This window comes from Quercus lobata, chromosome 4, assembly GCF_001633185.2.
Source record: "Quercus lobata isolate SW786 chromosome 4, ValleyOak3.0 Primary Assembly, whole genome shotgun sequence".
NCBI lineage: Eukaryota > Viridiplantae > Streptophyta > Magnoliopsida > Fagales > Fagaceae > Quercus > Quercus lobata.
The window spans coordinates 77,721,958-77,742,942 of NC_044907.1; the positions used below are offsets into that span (position 1 = coordinate 77,721,958).

Here is a 20,985-nt window from a genome sequence, read left to right on the forward strand (position 1 = left end):
TATTGCTGCTCTTCTTTTTTCAGTGAGCCTCCACTGTTAATCCAGGTTTGGCAGTCTTTTTCATCATGGTTTAGGAGGCCACACCAGTAGCAGTACACTGGTAGCTTCTCATATTGAAGTGAGATCTAGAGTGGGTCCAATTCACCCACATCCACGAAGCGGCCGCGAGAGAGGGGTTGGCTGATATCGATGTCAACCCGGATTCGGAGATAGCAACCACGACATTCTCCAGTTGGCGACACATCAACCTGTTGCAGTTTACCCAGAGATCGCCCAATAGCCTTTGCATTGGCTTGGTTCATTCGGCTGAAAGGTAAGTTGTGCACTTGAATCCAGAAAGAGGCGCTGTTGAACTTGATGTCTTCAACGGACTCCTCCGCTATCGGTTTATAAAGCCCGATCAGGTACTTGTCAAAGGACCATGGTTGCTGGGCAAAGATTTTAATGGCATCGGCTTCGCTGGAAAAGAGAATTAAGACTGTGTTGAATCCGATATCTTGGAGTTCAAAGTCCAGGATGGAGCGCCACATGGTCTTGAGGGTTCTTGATAGAGCTTCCATGCTAGCTCTGCATTTGGTGAAGAGCTTGGCGACAAGGACCTTACTGTTATCTTTAATATCAAATGTGAGAGGGACAGTTTGGCTTTCTTGTGTATTGAGTGATAGCTTTGCCCATCATCCAGTGAGGTCGTCCATGGCTAGAGAGTGTGGGTAGTGAGAATAAGGGAGAGAGTAGAGACGGGTTCCACCGAAAATGGGGAAAAGAAGGCCTATACAAGCATTAGGTTTTCATCGCCGCCAGCTATCTCAAGGGAGAGAGCCAACGAGAGAAAAGAGATGTCTTATAAGTGAATTAATATTTCACCTGAAATAATATGGAAAATCACGATGGATATAGAAATAGTGGTAGCGTAGTTGTTATTTGGTAGAATAATAAAAAGAGAAGCACCAAATAACAACTAAGCTACCACTATTTCTATATGCATCGTCATTTTCCATATTATTTTAGGTGAAATATTAATTCACTTTCTTTGGGGATTTTCCATTTTTGGGGAAAAAAAAAACCCCTAGTGATTGTCCTTTAAACACAATACAAATGGAGTGATTTGGCTCTTGCTTGATTTCTTTTCTTTATTATCAGATATGAATATATGAGATATCATGTGCCTTGTGGTGGAATGGGTGAAGCCATGGAGAAGGGGATAAATTAGAGAGAGAATGTGTGTGCTTTGGAATTGGAGAGAGAAGGCATTTAATTTAAAGAATAAAATAAAATAGAGGTTTTTGGTAACTCATTAATGCAATATATAGAATATTAATTACAAGGCATAGAATTTTATTGAACATTAGATCTAATGGTAATCTACGTTCAAAAAAAGGTGAAACTCTTGTGAAGTTATACCAATTGTGTAACTTAAACTTATCTCATATATATATATATATATATATATAAGGAATAAAATAAAAACATGGACGTATTTTAAAATTTTTTTGTAAATAAAATTATTTTATCTCGAAAATATTTTATTTTTGTGCTTGCTTATGTGATTTTTATTCCTGAAATATTTTAGTGCTCAATTTAGTCTTTTTGTTGTTGTTGTTGTTGTTGTTGTTGTTGTTGTTGTTGTTGTTGTTGTTGTTGTTGTTGCTGTTGTTGTTGTTGTCCTTTTGCCTTACATTACTTGCTTAGATCCTGCAAAATCATCTCTTTCTCTCAACCTAAGACCAAGAGAGAGAAAGAGTGATTGTTGTTGGAGATCAAAATTTCCTCTAATTATTTGTTTCTCAACCAATTATTAATTGCCTTTTTAATTTTAATTTTTTATGTTTATGTTTTATTGCAAATATATAGAAGATAATTGTGGCTTATGGTTTTCATCGTGTTCATTTTTTTTTTTTCCCTGTTTTTTTTTTTTTTTTTTTTTTTTTTTAAAGAGTCTTTTTTGTGGGATCCAAGTGTAACACATGAAAATTGTTTGGCCGCATTTGGCCCAACCGTTTATGGTCAAAACCAAGTAAAGAAGAGGTTATATCACCACTCCGTTAGCCATATGATAATGGGAAGGGAACAAAAAGATAAATTAGGTATGTCTTTTTCTTTTCGTCAAAAAAATGGCATGTCTCTTATATATATTTTATGGGGATTATAAGAAAAATAAATATAAATTTTATGGTGTTTGTTTTTAGACCCCTTAAAACAAAACCAGATTAACCTAGTTAATTAGTCAAGTGATTACTTAGTCAAATTATGAAATCTAGGTTAACACACATATATCATATTATTGTAAAGTGCGGAAAATAAAGAATACAACAATATGATAACCTAGGAAAACCAAACCGGTAAAAAACTTGGGGAGGATTTAACTTAGCTATCCTCAAGGTAAAATGAATCCACTATGAAAGAATTGAAGTTTACACAATAGCGACTTAGACCACTAATATCTTATTGCTACTTCGAGTAGGAAACTTACTATCACGACCACGTGACAACTCCTAGTCCACGAACTACTTCTTTCTTGGATTCCCAGCAAGTACAAGCACTCCCGCTTTTGTATCTTTAAGCTTTTGAATCAGCAACTGAATTGATTACCAAACTCTTGACATCAATCTTGAGATTGGAAACCCTAAGTGTAGGTGAAGGCAAACACCTTTAGATCTCACAAAAGACTCACACACACAGCATAAAGAGCAACCCGAAAACGTGACTAGGGTTTTCCCTTTTATACTTAAGACAAGACATAAAACCCTACACGTTAAGCGGGCTTGGGCTGAGCTGAAAATTCTGCAGAAAAAACATCTGCATGACTTTCGATTGATCAAGCCAGGCAGATTTACACAGTAAATCCTGCAGTAACTCGATTCTAACTTTACTTAAAAACACATACTTTAAGCAAGTCTAAACAAGACTAAAAACGTTTTGATCATGGTTTGATAATATTACAAAATGAAGTTCTAACACATTAGTTCCTAATTCCTTAGAACTTAACACATGGATTAAAATAGAATCTGAACCAAAATTTAGGAAACACATGCATATTTTTGCACATAAAAAAAAAGGTATATAGGCCCTCCATTTGTCATATAAGAAATTCATATAAAGGAATAGGGGACTAAAATGGTATATATTTTAAATTATTTTTAAGGTCTAACATAGACTATGAGTCTATCATGAGATTTTGAATTCGAAATCTCTTGCTAGTATCTTAGGACCATTTCATGGAATTCTTTTTTATAATACTCTAATTTGTGTGGGATGGAGGGAGGGACCGCATATCCTTGAGAGAATAGTCAGATACTCAAAGCAATCTTGACACCCTCATTTGGAATCAAAATCTTCTATATCACTTTTTCTGTACCACTCTATGTTCCACGAACTTGCTACTTGTCTTTTTATTTAATTAAATTCTCTCATTATGCCTTTTCTTAATTAATTACTGGAAATAAATTAAGAAACCAAACACACCACCACCACCAACCTTGGCCAGTGCTAGCCATCTCCGCCCTGAACATCACCTGTCACAGCAGCCACAATTGCCCGATCTACACCACCACTAGAGATCCAAGCCAATCCCACCAACCACCATCACTCCACCACCAAAAAAACCAACAAATCTGACTTTATTTCTCATCTTTCTTCATTATTCATTAAGAAACAAAATCAGCAATAAAAGATGTAGAGTAAAATATAAACAAATCAAACGTAAAGGCTATCAATCTAAATCAAAAGAATCCATGTATTACATCGTGAGCCCAACAATCAAAACCAAAAGGATCTCTAGAAGAAAAGTCCAGTGGTTTGAGTTGAGGTATTCATGTGCTGGGCTTTAGATCCTTGGCAGAGCCAACGGTTGGATGGCTGTAAATGGCTGCTTTGATGGTGTTGACTCCGAAGAAGGTTGGTGGAGGTGGTGGTGGCGATATGTTGGGATTTTCTTTGTACCATTCGTCCAAATATTGTGTTAGATCCATCGCTTCCTGACTCTCTCTTTCCCGATCTGCTCAAAACCTAGGTGGTGGTGGACAGTCATGGAAGGTGGCATTGTTGCTGTCGCTAACCTCTGCTACTACTACTGGTGGTGGCAGCAGTAGGATGTGCTGGCTATATATTTATTTTAGGTAATTAAAATAAAAATAAGCATAGATTTTGGATTTGCTTAAATAAGTGGACATGTGTTATGTTCTTATTTGTGGAACACAATGTGGTATAGGGAGTGTGGGATAGAAGATGTTGATTCCCTTGCTTTTCAGGAAGGAAAAAAAAAATCTACTTTCTTCGATTTTTATACACAGAATAAATTGCTAAATGTCACCATAACTTTGAATTCAGACATGAATTAATATAGTATAGAATAGTTTGTCCTTTATATTCTCAATCAGTTTTCTTATTATCTAGTGATGGATACTGATACTTTTGTATCTGAATTAGACTACGTTTGCTTCAAAAGGTAAAGATCTACATTTGAATTATCATGGATGAGACTTAACGGATTAGGAATCATACTATCCTTGCTCAAAATAAATAACTAAATTAGAAAATGAATCGATAATATAAAGAGTGAAAATATATAATGGAGTTATGATTTATTTGATTTAAGATAAAAAGGTCTAAAATGAAAAAAATAAAAATAAAAGCACGCAATATCCATCACAAGAGAAAAGTTCATCGGTTATCTTTCAAAACAAAGTAAAAATAATAATATCTAACATCAACTTGCACCACAAATAACTTACGACCCATACTTCACTTTCTTGTTTATGGTCCTTGATCCATACGTTGAAATGACCATGTCAATAAGAAGGTGAAATTGCATCCATGCAAATAGGGTAACTGGAACACTAGCAAGACAAATGACAAGAATGACCACTTGTGATTTTTCTGGTAGAATAATAAAAAGAGAAGCACAAAAGGTTATCATCATGGTGGCTATGGAGAGGATAAGGGTGGAAAGGCCTACTATCATCTTTTTGGGTAAGGATTTAAGGAAATCGTTCTCTGCATAACGTGATGTGAGGATGCCAAGAAACATCAACAATGAAGTTGAGGCAGAAAGTAGAGACAAAGCATCAGATATTATAAATACCATAAAAACCTTCTCATTTAAGAAGGTTGGCAAGCCTGAATCTTGTATGTTGCCACCTGGAACAGTAATTGTTGCTGCAAACATAATGGTAACAATCAAAGCAGCTACCACTGTACAAGAAGATGCTGTCCCCTTCATCCATTTTTCTCCTTCTTTCACCAACTCTTTATGGCTTTCTCTAAACAATTCTCGAGGTCTTTTACCATTTGTGTTTTTATATTCTAACATGGAAGGATGGACAATGCTCTCCACCTCCTGCGTTTATTAAATAAAACCCCATAATGACTATAATTAAGATATAAAAAAAAATTAAATACTTTGTAACTTTTCATCTTTTTCCTTTTTTTTAAGAATGATTCTGTCTATTATAAATGAAAAGTTTATAGGATTAAAAAGTGAGAAAGATTGAATGCCTGAAAGTTAACATGTTGAGTTTTGTGTATAGTTTAAGGGTTACTTTTATATGGCTTTTGATTTTCACATATTCGCTATTTTACATCAATTATGGATATACGTATAAAATAGTGGATGTGAATGAGTGTGAAAGAATACTTTTCTCTTTTATACAAAAATACAAAAATACCTAGATATGCAAGTATATACAAGTAGAACATTGTAATGTAAGGATAATAGAGTGTAGTGATACTCTGAATCATGACAGTTCAACTTGGCCTTGGGCTCCTAGGCCTATTTGGCCTAGTATCTAGGAATTTTCATTTTTTATTTTAACTTTTTGGAGAGAGAGGCCTAGTATATAGGATAAACAATAATAATATGACACTCTATAGGTTTTATCTATTATAATTCATAGGTGAAGTTACATAAAAAGGACTAGAGTTTACACACTTTTTTAGATTAGGTCCCAAGTTTTTAATTTTGTTAATTAAAATCATAAGTTGTAAAATTATTTAAATTTGAAGCCTGTATTCATATAATTTATTCATATATGTTATTTTGGTCACTAATAGAGTACAAAAAAAAAGGAAGCCATTTATAAAATTTGTATTTTACTAAGGAATCAATTTTGATGTTTTGACTCATTTTCTCTCTCTAAGTGAAACTCACTCTCTCTCTCTCCATAGTTTTCTCTCCAAGCTTTCTATTGATCAATAATTGCAAAATTGACTTATGAACAAATTTTAAGTGAAATGTAAAGCTTAATCACTTGTTTTATGTTTTAATCTGTTATGTTGCCGTCCAAGATAATAGAGACCAGCAAGAACCTTAAATTGAAAAAAATTTATGAATTTAAGAACTAATAATATGAAATATGGTATAAATTGTATACCTTTTTATATAACTTCATCTAATTTATATTAGTTGATTCTATTAAATAGATTGTATCTTTTTAAACTTAGTGGAGTGGAACTCTTGTTAATTACTTGTTACGCACTTTAATAAATTGTTTTTAAGAATTTTTATGATAAATTCACAATTGAGTTAATGAAAACACATAATATCTCCTTGCTTGGAAAATATTAAATTGATAAAAGATTAATAACTATCTTATACATGAAATGTTCAAAATTTTTAAAATTATATAGAAAACAAGAGTTAATATATCAAATCAATAAAAACATTGTTATAGATAGTTTAAATATTAACCACTTATTATATTTGGTACATTAAATTATACTATTATTTTAATTTAACAATTTAATGACTTTTTTTTTAATAGGAATTAGAATATGAAACCACCCAACCTTTTACTCTATTTCATTTCACTTCCATTTCGTATTTGTCAGTTTATGATTTTTTCCCCTTTTTTTAATTATCTTATTTCCATTCATTTTCTTTATCTTATTGGTGGGATATTAAAGTCGTAGTTATCCTCGCACATTCTGACATTTAAGTGGATCCTTAGTCACCTATTCACTCACGCATTCTCACGTTGTAGTTTAGAATAGAGTTTCCAAAGAGTGTCAGATAATTAATCATAAGAGAATTGAAAAAAACTCATCATTGAAAACATATTAAAAATATATAAATAAATAAAGTGAGGGATATATATTATACCTTATACCATTGTACTTCTCTTTGCATAAGAAAAGCTGCTCCTGGAACCGTATTACGTCTAGCAGAAGGTTCTAACATCGCTGCGAAGTGTAATATGCTATTTTTATCGCTATCTACCGTAGCAAATAATTTGTTCTTTGCAGGTGATCTGCATAGGAGGCGAAGTACTTCATGCTGACGATGAAGAACGGCAAAATTAATTAAGTGTCGATTCGTGTATTTTTCAAGAGACCATACAAGGTCAGGACATGCTTTCAGTATTTCGGTAACAAACTCAACTCTCCCTTGCTTGACAGCTTTGATCATGGCTTCAGTAACCTTACCTTTTTCTTTTTCTAGTTGTTGAACATTCAAACCTTGTAATACATCGCACATGCAAAGTAAAAGTTTTTTGGATTGGTGGTGAAGAAGCTTCAATTCATATATTTGATTGATTTCTAAGTCAATAATCAAAACAATGTTTAATCAATTAAATGAGAGAGAAAAAAAATGAAGAAAAAGGAAGTTGACCACAATGATCAATGAGAAAGTTATGAAATTAATTGACTAAATGTATCATACCCAGGAATTTAAGGAGATTCCAAACAGATCCTCGAGCTGCAAAGTGAAAAAAGAAAAAACAAAATCAAATACGCTTACTTAAAAAGAATAGAGAACAGTTAGTTAGGGCTACTGTTAGTAGGTTGCGCCAATATTAGTTATGCTGATGCAGATTTGTAATGTATTTATTCAAGTAGTTAGAAGTTTGTTAGATCCTAAAGGAAGCTATTGACGTGCTTAACAGTATACATAGAATTGTAAAATCCATGCAGAGTAGAGAATCAAATCTCCATTGCCTTGAAAGAACCAGAAATTTTTTCCATTTCTTCAACTGATCACCAGCTGACCCTAGACCTGGGCAACTCAAGCAAATAAGTTGCCCCCAAATGCCAGGGTGAATAAGTACTTTTTTATTTAAAAAAATGTGAGTCGTTCAATTTTGTTGGGTTAAAAATATATTAACCTTGGTTAATTAATTCAATTATTTAAATTAATTAATTATCTAAATTACATGCGAAGACACAAACAAATCACCAATCTAAACTAGAGTACAGTGGAAAATAAATTGTCACAATGATTTGTTGATGAATGGGAAACTTTTGCTGGCAAAAACCCCACCAAGTGAATTTCAGGTTACCACTCTTGAAAAATCCATTAATTGAGAATAATTGGTTAAAAGTATAAGGAATTTTACCACTACCCAACCTTTCCCAAAATACCAATTTACAGTTGAATCCTTATGCCAATCTCCAATTAGACTTGATCTTGTAGAAACTTCTCCTTTGCACGAATCTCAATCTGTAACTAACTACACAACAACTTGATTGTTGTTGTTTGATGCAAAGTTCTTCAATTGATGCTTGTAGATCTGAAATAAGCTTTGTACATAACCCAAAGACGCACAAGACGTCACAGCAGCTTCACAAAAGCGTGTATCTCAATAGTAGTCTTTGTGTCTATGATGACAACTATAAAAAAGATTGCTTTTATATCCTCTAGAGACTTAGAGCATGAAACCCTAGAAAAGCCTTGTCATCAATGGCCAAAAAATTAGATCTACAAATTCAGAATTTGCATACATCGATAGATTGAGAGGCGTTGAGGTATGTATCGCAATTCATTAAAACATGATAGATTAGAGGTGTCGATGTAGGTATCAAGACAACTTGTTTCAGCTTTTCTTGTACTGTTTCTTGAGTAATCTCCATGTCTTCAATAATACCAATTGTTATACTTCTTCAAAGTTCTTCATACTGTTCTTAAAACCACTTAGAACTACATAATTACAAATAAAGTGTGTTTTGTTATATAATATGCCAATTCATAAAATATGACCCTAACAATTCTTTTATTTTTTTAATTCCTTTTAAGAATGCCCAAAAAAAAAAAAATTGATTAAAGCTGAAAATACTACAAATTTTATTGCATGGGTCTTACAAATTGTTGTACAACCAATTATAAGAACTAATTTATATATTCATTTATTATGTTGTTAAAGTGCTACCAATTACATTCTTTTCCACGTCATTTTGTACTATTTTTGTAATAAAGTTTGTAGTAGTTTTAGTATTTTCTCAAAAAACAAAAAGATTAATAGAAATCCAACAAATCACCATTAAGTAAATGAAAAATGCTAAAACTACTACAAATTTTACTAAAAAATATTTACAAAATGATGTGGCTAAAATAGACTGGTAGTTTGGTACCACTTAAACAACATAGTAAATGAATGGTTGAAACAATTTTTTTCATTGGTGACGCCTCGGTCTGTAGTGCTTATGTGACAAAATTTGTAGTATCCCCAACAATATTGTTCAAATGAATTAGTTATAAAAAAAAATTTAAGAATAATGCATTTAAATGAAATTTTTCATCTAAGATCTCAAATTGTATTCAACCGGCTTGCTAATCAACTACAAATAACTTCAATCCCACAAGTTCTCAACCACAATTATAAACACCAAATTTTTTTCTATCCCACATATCAAATCTTATTTATATCAAGCTTGATAGCTTTAACTATGTGCTTTAAAAGTATCAAATAATACCTTTCATTCTTTGATCATATTCCTTGCTCGATTTTATTGATGGTACACAACTAAATCCTGAAAAGTATCTCCTAGATAAGAGTGGTACAACTTTAAAAGGTGAGAATTCACTCTATCAACAAAGGAAGGCAAGAGATCAAGCACTTCAAACTCTAATTAATGTTACTCTTTCACCCTTAGCATTGTCTCTGGTAGTGGAACAAGACATTACGCAAGGAGTTGGAAGGTTCTTGAACGATGATAGTGTTCATACCATAAAAATAATTTTAAGACCAAGATATGGTTGTTAATTTAATCTATAATTATTTGATGGCATAAAGCCACATATATTAATAGAAAGAATGACATATGTGACTTGGTAGGCATAACATGTGGAAGTTTCGTAATTATGGCATATGTCTTGGGAACAAATTTCATGTGTAAGACACTTGTCAAGAAGATAATAAACAAGAAGACATTTGTCACATTGTATGGAAGATGGAGAAGTTAAATCCTACACATAACTACCTCCTCCCTTACTTTGTGGGATAGTTACAAGCTAAAAATAACTTTGATCTACATATCGTTAAGTAGAACTAAAACAAAGTACATGAATATAACTTTAGTAAAAGTAGAAACAAAGATGAAAGGATAGTAAGAAGAAACAAAAAGCAACATGTCAATTAGGAAAGTAACGGAGAGCATGATTTTAGATAGAATAGACTGAAGGAATAGAATTAATGTGGCTGACCCAATCTAATCTGTTGAGGATCTATAGCTAACCCCCAAATTTTAAGATTAATGCTTTGTTGTTGTTGTATCTATATTTTTAATATGAAATAAGGCTATTACTATTTATTAGGTGAGAAAAATTAAAGTTTTCCAAAATATTATTTTTATTGTGACAGACCAAAATTCCTATTGAACAAAAAAAGAAAAAAGAAAAAGAAAAAGAAAAGAAGAATATTGACAACAATTTACCTGATCTGATATTTCTCGCTTGACCGCATTTTTCCATCTCTGATTTTTGGACGCTTATTGGAATTTGGTTGGTGTCATGAGCCGGTGGAATGCATATACCTTGCAATAGGAAAAGAAAAGGAAAAAACGATGATGAAGAAAAATAAAATTGGAAGATTTCATTTTTTTAAATTTTCTAATATTATTAAGTAAGTTTTTAGAAGCTCACGTTCATTTATGTTAAAAATATAATATTTATTTTTATTAGGTTTTAAATTTTAGAGTTATAACAAGTGCTAAATTGTTATATGTTAGTTGAAAACAACCAAAACTCATTGTTGCACTAGATTTAGACAAATGAATATTAAATAAATTTTGAATAAATTATGATAATCAAACATTAAACAAACTAATTTAATTTCATATGATTTTTTTATACACATTTTCTTTGCAATTTCATTTGTTAATACTTATTATTTATCATATATAATATATATGTTTCTTAGTTTTTTCATGCAATGCACAAGTTAACAAGTAGTTTATACTATTTATAAAAATATGATAAAACTTTTTTTTTTTGAGAAAAAAAAATTTTGGAAGTTCAATAGAGGATTAAGTTTTCCACTCTAAGTATTCATAAATAAAAATTTAATTGACTTAATCTCCCTTAGTGCTGGGATTGGGTGATCTCTCTGGAGGAAGGGTCCAAGCGTTGGGTCTCTTTTAAATACAAACGCTTGCCTAATATCTGCTACTGGTGTGGGTGCTTAAACCACAACAATAAAGACTGTGATCTTTGGATAGAGAGCAATGGAACTCTTTCCTCGGAGAACCCCAAGTATAGGTCGTGGATCTGAGCACCTTCAAATCCCATGTCCAGGAAAAATGTGGTCATAGTACCCGGTTAGTACGAAGCTAGGAAGAAGGAGAAGAAAGAGAAGTCAAGTGCAAGATCTTGGGGTGGCACAAGATGCCTACCTCCTCCAGATGGCGGCACTTCCCGTGCTCACGGTGGTACGTTAAGCTCTAACTTTTCCCAAGTTACAAATATGGTAATAGCGGTGGAAAAGGGCAATATCCTGCATATTTCCCATACAGAGAATATTTGCCAACCTAAAGATAAATATCCCTAAGTCTACGGATTTCCCCCCCCCATGAAGGACACTTTCAAAATTCAAATAGAGGAGATTGATTCGGGCTTACAGAAATTTGACTCCCCACGGCTTTCCTTACCTGGTGAGTTATTTTCGGGATCTATTTGGCTAATTCTTTTGATGGAGAAAATTCAGGTATCATTAATGTGGTTAACCCAAAGAATCCTAATTGTAGTATTCCTTCTAAGTCCAACACACTTACTCTCTTGCATGGGAATTTAGTTCCACACAAATGAAAAAAAAATGGCTTGAAAAAAAAAACTCAGATGATTTTACTATGCATGATACTGTGTTAGGGAAACGCGTGGGAGACAAAATGGATGAAGATCAGCCAAAGTTGCCTAGTAAAAAAATACAGGTTTCTAAGGGGGATGACAAGACCTTTTTTGAATTGGCAGAGGCTAACCATCGGCCCCGTTAGACACAATGAATTGCCTAGTTTGGAACTATTGTGGGCTTGGGAATCTACGAACAGAAAAAATAGCTTGGTGAATTAGTCTAGCTAAATGATCCTTCCTTCGTGTTTGTCGTCAAGGCATTGGCAGATGAAGTAAGGCTAGAAAAATAAAGAAAACTTTGGATTTTGATAATATGTTTTTTGTTCCAAGAAATAACAAGGGTGGTGGCCTGTAGTGAATAAAGAGAACGATGATGCATGGAGATTTATTGGTTTTTACGGGGAACCAATTACACACTTGAGGCATGAATCTTAGAGTTTATTACGTGATTTAAATAATCATATGTCTCTCCCTTGGCTATGCTCTAGTGATTTCATTGAGTTGGTCAGTCATTCAGAGAAACTTGGTGGGGCAAACAAAAACCAAAACCAAATGCAGCTCTTTCGGAATATAATTGTTGAATGTTGTTTCTTACATCTTGGGTTTATTGGGTGGAAATTCACTTGGTAGAAGCACTTTGCTGATGGACACTCAATTTGGGAATGACTAGACTGAGGGCTTGCCAATAATGATTGGCTTATGAATTTCAGTGGGACTAGGGTACATCCCTTGCACTCTGACTCTTCGAATCATAGCCCTATCTGGATAGTGCTGGCTAGTATGGAACCTCCCAGATTCCAAAAACCATTTCATTTCGAGGAGATGTGGCTCTCTAACATAGGGTGTACAAATACTGTGGAAGTAGTTTGGTCTTCGCAGGTATCTTTAGACCCATTTATTCGAACAGTGCATAAGGTAGACAAGTGTGGGAAAAGATTGAAGTGATGTAGTTAGAAGAATTTTTGCAATGTCAAGCGTGAATTCAGAGTGAAGAGAGATTTGCTCAAAGAAGCCTAGCAGGAGGCTATGATTACTGGTTTGAACTTTTGGGTTTTATCAGTAAAATACGAAATTAAATACCTTATGGATAAAGAGACACGCGTGTGGTTTCAAGGACAAAATGGGCTTCTGCCCTTTTCTACAAAACTAATTAGCCTTTTGCCTTTCTTCTCAAACTAAATAGGGAAATGCCCCTCTTTTGAAACTCGACTTTTTCAAAATCGAGTTAAACCCTATAGTGACGTTTTTAAGGACCTATAGTGGCGTTTCGTAACTTGATATCCATAAAATCGAGTTATAGGCAATTTTATTGCCTATAACTCGATTTTGTGAATATCAAGTTATAAAACGTCACTATAGGTTCTTCAAACGTCACTATAGGTCCTTAAAAACGTCACTATAGGGTTTTAGAATTTTTTTTTTTTTTAACTCGATTTTGAGAAAGTCGAGTTTCAAAAAAGGGGCATTTCCCTATTTAGTTTGGAAAGAAGGGTAAAAGGCTAATTAGTTTTGTGGAAAAGGGCAAAAGCCCATTTTGTCCGTGGTTTCAAAGATCAAAAGCTTATTGGGCTACACATGGGGATAAAAATTCTAATTATTTCCATAGTAGAGCCACTTAACAAAGTTGAAAGAATTTCATTACCTCGATATGAAACTGTGATGGTGTTTGGTGCTTGTCTCTGGAGGAGGTGGCAACTTCTATAGTTGATTATTGCCAGGCTCTCTTTTCACCATCAAACTTGGTTCAAGAAGGGAGCACTATTGATTCCATTCCAAGCATAATAAGTGATGACATAAATGCTCAATTATTAGTTGATTCCATGTCTTGGGAGGTAAGGGTAGCGATCAAACAAATGGCTCCCCTGAAGGCTCCAGGTCTTAACGGTATACCTCTTCTTTTCTACCATAATCATTGGCAGCTAGTTGGCAATGCTGTAACTCAATCCATTCTCAATTTTTTAAATATTGCAACACTTCCATCTCATCTGAATCATACATATGTGACCCTTATCCCAAAAGTAAAAATCCCCAAACTTATCTTTGAATATAGACTTATTAGTCTTTGCAACGTTTTGTGTAAAATCTTTTTTAAGGTTTTAGCTAATAGGCTAAAAAAGGTTCTACCAAATATTATAACAGAATATCAAAGTGCTTTTACTAAAAGCAAACTTATTTATGATGATATTTTGGTTGTTTTTGAGACTTTACAAAGCATGTAGAAACATAAAGGGAATGATGATTATATGGCTATTAAACTGGATATGAGTAAGGCCCATGATAAGGTGGAGTGGTCTAATCTTGAAGCTGTGATGAAAAAAATGGGTTTTGGGGAGCAGTGGATTAAGTTGATGATAGTTTGTGTCAAGACTGTAACCTATTCCATCCTAGTTAATGGGGAGCCGAAAGGCTTGATCAATCTAACTTGGGGCATCCGTTAGGAAGATTCCTTCTTTTCGTTTCTTTTTTTCTGTGCACGAAAAGGCTACATGGTCCAAGGAGGCTACTTTGGGTAACCTGAGGGGTTTTTCTCTTTGTAGAATAGCCCCAGATTAACTCATCTTTTATTTGGAGACGATAGTCTTTTTTTTTTTCAAAGCTAATTAGCAAGAGTGTCAAAAAGTTCTTGAATTTCTGGAAACCTATGGTAATTGTTCTAGACAATAGATAGACAAAAGTAAGACGGTTATCTTCTTTAGTAAATCTACTTTAGATAGTATCAGACAACTTATCAAGATAGCATTGGGAGTTATAGAGGTTAGACAGTATGAGAAGTATCAAGCTTGCCATCCTTGATAGGGAGAAAGAAAAAAGCTAGTTTTGAATTCATAAAAGAGCGAGTCTGGCACAAACTTCAAGGTTGTGAAGAGAAGCTCTTATATCAAGTAGGAAGAAAAGCTCCTATATCAAAGGAAGAGAGTTTTAATTAAAGCTGTGGTCCAAGCTATTCCAACTTACACTATGAGCTGCTTTAAATTATCGCTGGATCTCTATAATGAAATTGAATGTTTGATCAGAAAGTTTTGGTGGGGACAACGAGAAGATCGTCACAAGATTCATTTGGTGAAATGGGATACTCTTTGCCAACCGAAATCAGGTGGAGGTATGTGATTTAAAGACCTTAGCTTATTTAATTATGCCCTCTCAGCAAAACAAGTTTGGCGACTCCTTCACAATAAATAATCTCTTTGTTATCACATCTTCAAAGCTAGATTTTTTCCAAATTGTTCTATTATGGAAGCGGCTGAGTCAAATTGTTCTATCATGGAAAAACATTTTTTAAAGGGTAGGGATGTTCTACTGAGGGGGCATGGTGGAGGGTAGGGAATGGGGCCAAGGTTAGTATATGGAAGGATGCATGGCTCCCATATTTGGAGCATCCCAAAATCCAATCTCTTGTAGTGGATTTATTTTCTGAAGCTTCAGTAAACTCTCTATTTTCAGCTACTCGTAATACTTGGAATGTGGACCTATTGCATCAATTGTTTTCGAATGAGGAGCTTGAATTGATAAAGAAAATCTCACTCGGGCAAGGACTTTCAGAGGACAAGCTTGTCTGGCCTCATGTTTCTTCAGGTGTTTATATAGTAAAGTCAGGACACAACTTTCTTTCAAAACATAGAGCATCTGAGTCACAAACTTCTTCCAATCCGAGCCAGTATCAGGAGGTTTGGAAACATGTCTAGAGTTGCAAAGTTCCGAATAAGGTTAAGAGTTCTCTCTGGAGGGCTTGTAAAAATGCTCTTCCTGTGAAAATCAACCTGGTTCGTCGGAATGTTCTAGCTGAAGACACATGTGAGCAGTCTAAACAATTACCTGAGGACATGATTCATGCAATTTGGCTTTGTTCTGAAATTTTTGGTGTGTAGGAGTCTGACCCAGCTTGGAATTTTCACTGGACAAAACACTTTCCTAAGTTTTTGGATCTGGTCTAGTAAATTATTGTTGAGGATAGAGATTTAGATCAGTTTGCTATGTTTATCTAGACACTGTGGTTCCGCAGAAATGGACTTCAGGTTGAAGATAAACCCTTGCAAGCCAAATCCAGACTAATTTCTTGCAAGCCAAATCCAGACTAATTTCTTGCAAGCCAACCTAGGGACATCGCTTACGTCCTTAGTCATTCAAAGAGATCGTGTTCGTTGGTCCCCTCCAGTTTCTCTTATGGTTAAAGTCAATTTTGATGGTGTCGTCTTTAAAGATTTAGGCGAGGTAGGTATTGGGGTTGTAGTTCGTGACTCTCAAGGGCTGGTTTTAGCATCAATGTCAAAAAAGATCCTACTTTCACAGTCCGTTACTAATGTAGAAGCCTTGGTTGTTATGAGAGCTGTCAATTTTGCTCAAGATCTCAACCTTCCTTTGGTTATTATAGAAGGTGATTTAGAGATTATCATCAAAGCTCTTTGTAGCGAAGATGAATCATTCTCTTCCTATGGTCACCTTATCGCTAAGGCAAAACTTTCTATGGTTTCCTTTTATTCTTTTTGTGTTTCTCATATTCATAGACAAGGTAATTTAGTTGCTCATGACCTTACTAGACATGCTAGACATGTTAGCAGTCTAATGGTGTGGATGGAGGATGTTCCACTACATAACAATTTTGTTCTCCTAGCCAACTTTGGCTAGTCTTGTTTCGGTTTTTCAATAATATGTGCTATTTTTCTTCTTTAAAAAAAAAAAAACTCTAAGTATTAATAAATTAAAATTTTAATTAATCCAATTATTGCAAATTTTCCCAAATTAGATTTCAAATTCACTTGAATTTTGTAGTATTAAGTGTCCATCCAATTTAACACTAGTGTTAGGGTTATCACCAAATTAATCAACTTTTAACCAAATAAATAAATAATTAATTATTTTATTGATTAAAACATCAAACAAGAATAGATCACATGAACATAAAGAACGATGACCCAGGGAAGCTTATGAAATTGTGGTTTCATAGTAAAAAACATGGGGAAGATTTAACCTAAACAAACCTCAAGGCAACATTTCACTAATAGAATTGAAATTTATAAAATAGACTTAACCCTAACTCTACTGCTGCCTCTAATAGTATTTACTGGTCATAACCACACGTAGTTCTAAATCCATAGACTCTTCTACTGTGAAATTGTTGCACACGTAGCTCTGAATCCATAGAGTCTACTATGAAATTGTTGCACACAAACTCTCCAGTTTGTGACTTTGAGATCTCCACTCAAAGATTTAGATCAGCAACTATGGCTGACTGGATGCAAAAACTTTGCTTTATGACTAGATTTGTTGTTTGCACAAGGTCTCTAGCTGTAGTTCCAAAAGGGTATGGAAAATATACAGATTTGTGTAGAGAACACTACCCCTTGAATGTGCAAAAATGTGCTCTAGGGTTTGTATTTATATATAATTAAGATCCATCAAAACCCTAGATCAAACAGCTATATAGAAAACTAGATCCACAATCTGCTTGAATCTCAAACGGTCGAGATAAGTGGTTCTTGATTAGTCAAGCCTACAATCGAAATGCAATCTTCAATAGTCCACCTTTATGATTTCTTGAGACTTCATTTGTTCTAAACTTCATTTGTCTTGTTCCATAGATAATTTCAACACTAATCAACTAGACAAACTAAGTTCTAAAATGTTAGATTTGTTTATGGTTGCCAACCTAAAAATATAAACTCTACAACTAGTTCAAGTCCATTTTGAACTATCTCAAGCACATTTAAGTTTATTTCAAACCTTCAAGAACCTTATAACTCAACTGGTTGGTACCTGTATTTTCAATGAAGACATTTAGGATTTAAATCCTCCCACTTTGAACTATTGATTCTAATATATATATATATATATATATATATATATAATGTTCAAAAAAAAAAAAACTAGTGGTTTTTTTTTTTTTAATAAATATTTTTGTGATTGAACAAAATTGCATAACACACTAAAATGAATTAAATTAAGAAGTAAAAAGTAAACTACCTTATTATTTCTTAACATAATAGGGTAATCAAGAATGACCAACTAACATACTCTATTCATGTAATATCCTTACATGATTTTTAAGGATCAGCAAAAAATTTAAAAACAAATATTAGTTGTGTTAGATTTAGATAGAAAGTTTCATATGTATCTAATTTTGATTATTCTTAAATGCATTTATGCATATGCAATTTTTACAAGCTAGATATTCAATTAAAATAGAAGCTCAAAAAAAAAAAAATTTATGCTAATCCACTCTTTTATATTAGATACCCCAATTTATATTTACAATCCACTCTAACTTTTTGAAATTTCTAGTATATTTAAAAATAATTTCATCCCATTTAAAACTACTTCCTACTAATTTGAATCTAGTTCAAGCCCGTTCAAAACTACTTTAAATTAATTTGAAACTAATACAGAATCTCTTACCAAAACTTACTACTAACTCAAGTATAAACATCAATGAGAAGTTTACCATATTCTAAAGTACTATAACTATGATTTTCAATATATGTTCATACTAACTATATTTTTATGTTTATAGGTAAACAAATCACCTTCGTATTTCTTTAAAAATGGAGCAATTTATGCATGAGATTACAAATTATTATTATTTGTAGTATTATTTTTAGATTACAAATTAGTTACTAATAGCATAGTTATCTCAATTATATTTTTTAAGGCTACAAACAACATATTTGTGATATTCTTTGTTTATGCTTATATATAAAAGAAAAAACTCCTTAACAATTTGTTTGAATGGAGGGAGAGGAGAGAAGAGTTGAGTTAATGAGAGGGATATAGTTTAATGAGCCTTACTTGGATATTTTTAAGAGGGGGAGGGGGGGAGAGGTTTGAAGGGATTTGAAGGGGTGTCTTACCCCTCCTAACCCCACATTTTATTTCCCCCAAATTAGAGAGATTTGGCAAGGGAAGGTAGTACATAAGGGATTAAAAAAAATTGAAATGCCAATTTTGCCCTTAAGTTCTCCTCCACTCTCCTCTTCCTATTTCATTTTTAAAACATTCACATAAAGGGGTGGGATTTAAAACATCCAAACAATGTGAAAGGGTAACCATTCTTCTTCCTCTCCTTCCCCTCCTTACCCTCTACTCTCCTCTCTCTCCAAACTTCCAAACATAGTATAAAGGTCAAATTGATTCATTAAAGTACTTTTGATAACTCTAATATGGCTTTTCATTCTACGAATCATATATACTCTTACACTATGTTTGGAAGTTTTAAGAGAAAGGGGAGTAAAGAGTAAGGAGTAAGAGGAGTAAATGAGAGTAAAGGGGAATGGTTACCTCTTCACCTTATTTGGATGTTTTAAAAATTAAGTAAGGGGAATGGGAATAGATATTTATTCCTTTGTTTGGATGTTTTAAAAATTAAGTAGGGAGAGAAAGGGGATGAGAATTTCATGTAAATTGACAATAATGACCTTATTTTATTAATTTTTAAAGAAATAAATATAAATTGACATCTTAAAGTAAATATTTTTTTAATCCCCTCCTCTCCACTCTCCCTCCAAATCTCTCCAATTTGGGGGAATTAAAAAAGAGAGGGTAGGAGATATAAGATACCCCTCCAAATCCCTTAAAACCCATCCCCTTCCCCTCTTAAAAAATATTTAAGCAAGGTTCATTAAATCATACCCCTCCCATTTACTCTCCTCTCCTCCCCTTCCATCCAAGTGATCAATTAGGTATGCAAATCTATAAGAATGTGATACTTGCAAATTTGAATGTTAACAAGTACATTAGGGTCATATTTTTATGTAATTCACATATTCTATAACAAAATGCACTTTACTTGTAATTGGATAGTTCTAAGTGGTTTCAAGATCATCATGAAGTACTTTAAAGAAGTATAACAAGTGGTAGTATTGAAGACATGAAGAATACTCAAGAAACTACACAAGAAAATCTGAATCTATGAATCCCAATACCTAGCTTGACACCTTCGATCTATCGAGACTTGATGAAGCTCGATACCTGTCTCGATACCTCTTGATCTATCTAGATACTAGATTTCAGAATATAGCTTGCAACATTTTATTCTAATTGGCTATTTGTTTATGGGTTTATATAAACCTAATAGGAATAGGAGAGCCCATTTAGAAGGCACATTAAGCTCCTATTTAAATAAGGTGGTAGAGAAAGAAAACCCTAACCCTAATGCTTCATAAGGTTTTATTTTATTTAAACCCTACCTTTCACCTCTTGAACATGTGAGTTTAGAAAATAGAAGAAAGAGATCTTGTTACGACTCTTATGCACCTTTGGGTTCTGTATCAAGCAAAGTCTCTAGCTCCAACAATTGAAGATCTTATTGATGTTTTAATGTGAAGCTACTGTAAATCAACTACAACAATCAACAGGTTTGCTATAGAGTTAGCCATACAGAGGGATTCGTGCAGAGAAGTTAGTCACGTAGTGGGATTCATGTAAAAAAGTCAGTCATATATTGGGAATCGTGCAAAGGAGAAGACTTCTACAAGATCGAGTCTAATTGGGGATTCAAGTAATGGTTCAACTGTAGGTTGGTATTTTGGGATAGGTCGGGTAGTGGTAAGATTCCTTATACTTGTAACCGCTTAATCTTAATTAGTGGATTCTCCGAGAGTGGTGACTTGAAATTCACCTAATATGGTTTTTGCCTTGTGAAGGTTTTTCTCATTTACAAATAAATCACCGTGTCAAATTTAATTTTAGCTGAACTCTAGTTTAGATTGATGATTTTTTTGTGCCTCCACAATATTGCATGCAATTTGATCTAATTAATCAATTTGGGTAATTGAATTAATTAACCGGAGTCAATCTATAATCCAACAAGTAGTATCAAAAAATTCATAACTAGATCACTCATTTTGACTAGTAGGACTAAAAAATCCTAAGAGAAATTCATAAATAACTATCTCACCACTAAAACTCGTCAATCATAAACACTTGTGTGCAACTCATAA

At 33.4% G+C, this 20,985-nt stretch overlaps 1 protein-coding gene across 1 annotated transcript in view; it reads right to left on the reverse strand.

Annotated features, from left to right (window-relative positions):
* Window positions 1–4,684: 4,684 nt before the first annotated feature.
* LOC115984311 overlaps window positions 4,685–20,985 on the reverse strand; it is a 45,172-nt gene continuing 28,871 nt past the window's right edge. Inside the window, exons 6-9 of the mRNA XM_031107299.1 lie at window positions 10,645–10,743; window positions 7,658–7,693; window positions 7,097–7,533; window positions 4,685–5,335 (exon numbers count right to left, since the gene is read on the reverse strand). Of these exons, the coding sequence (XP_030963159.1) occupies window positions 4,727–5,335; window positions 7,097–7,533; window positions 7,658–7,693; window positions 10,645–10,743 (1,181 nt within the window). The 3' untranslated portion in view covers window positions 4,685–4,726. The remainder of the gene's footprint in view (window positions 5,336–7,096; window positions 7,534–7,657; window positions 7,694–10,644; window positions 10,744–20,985) is intronic.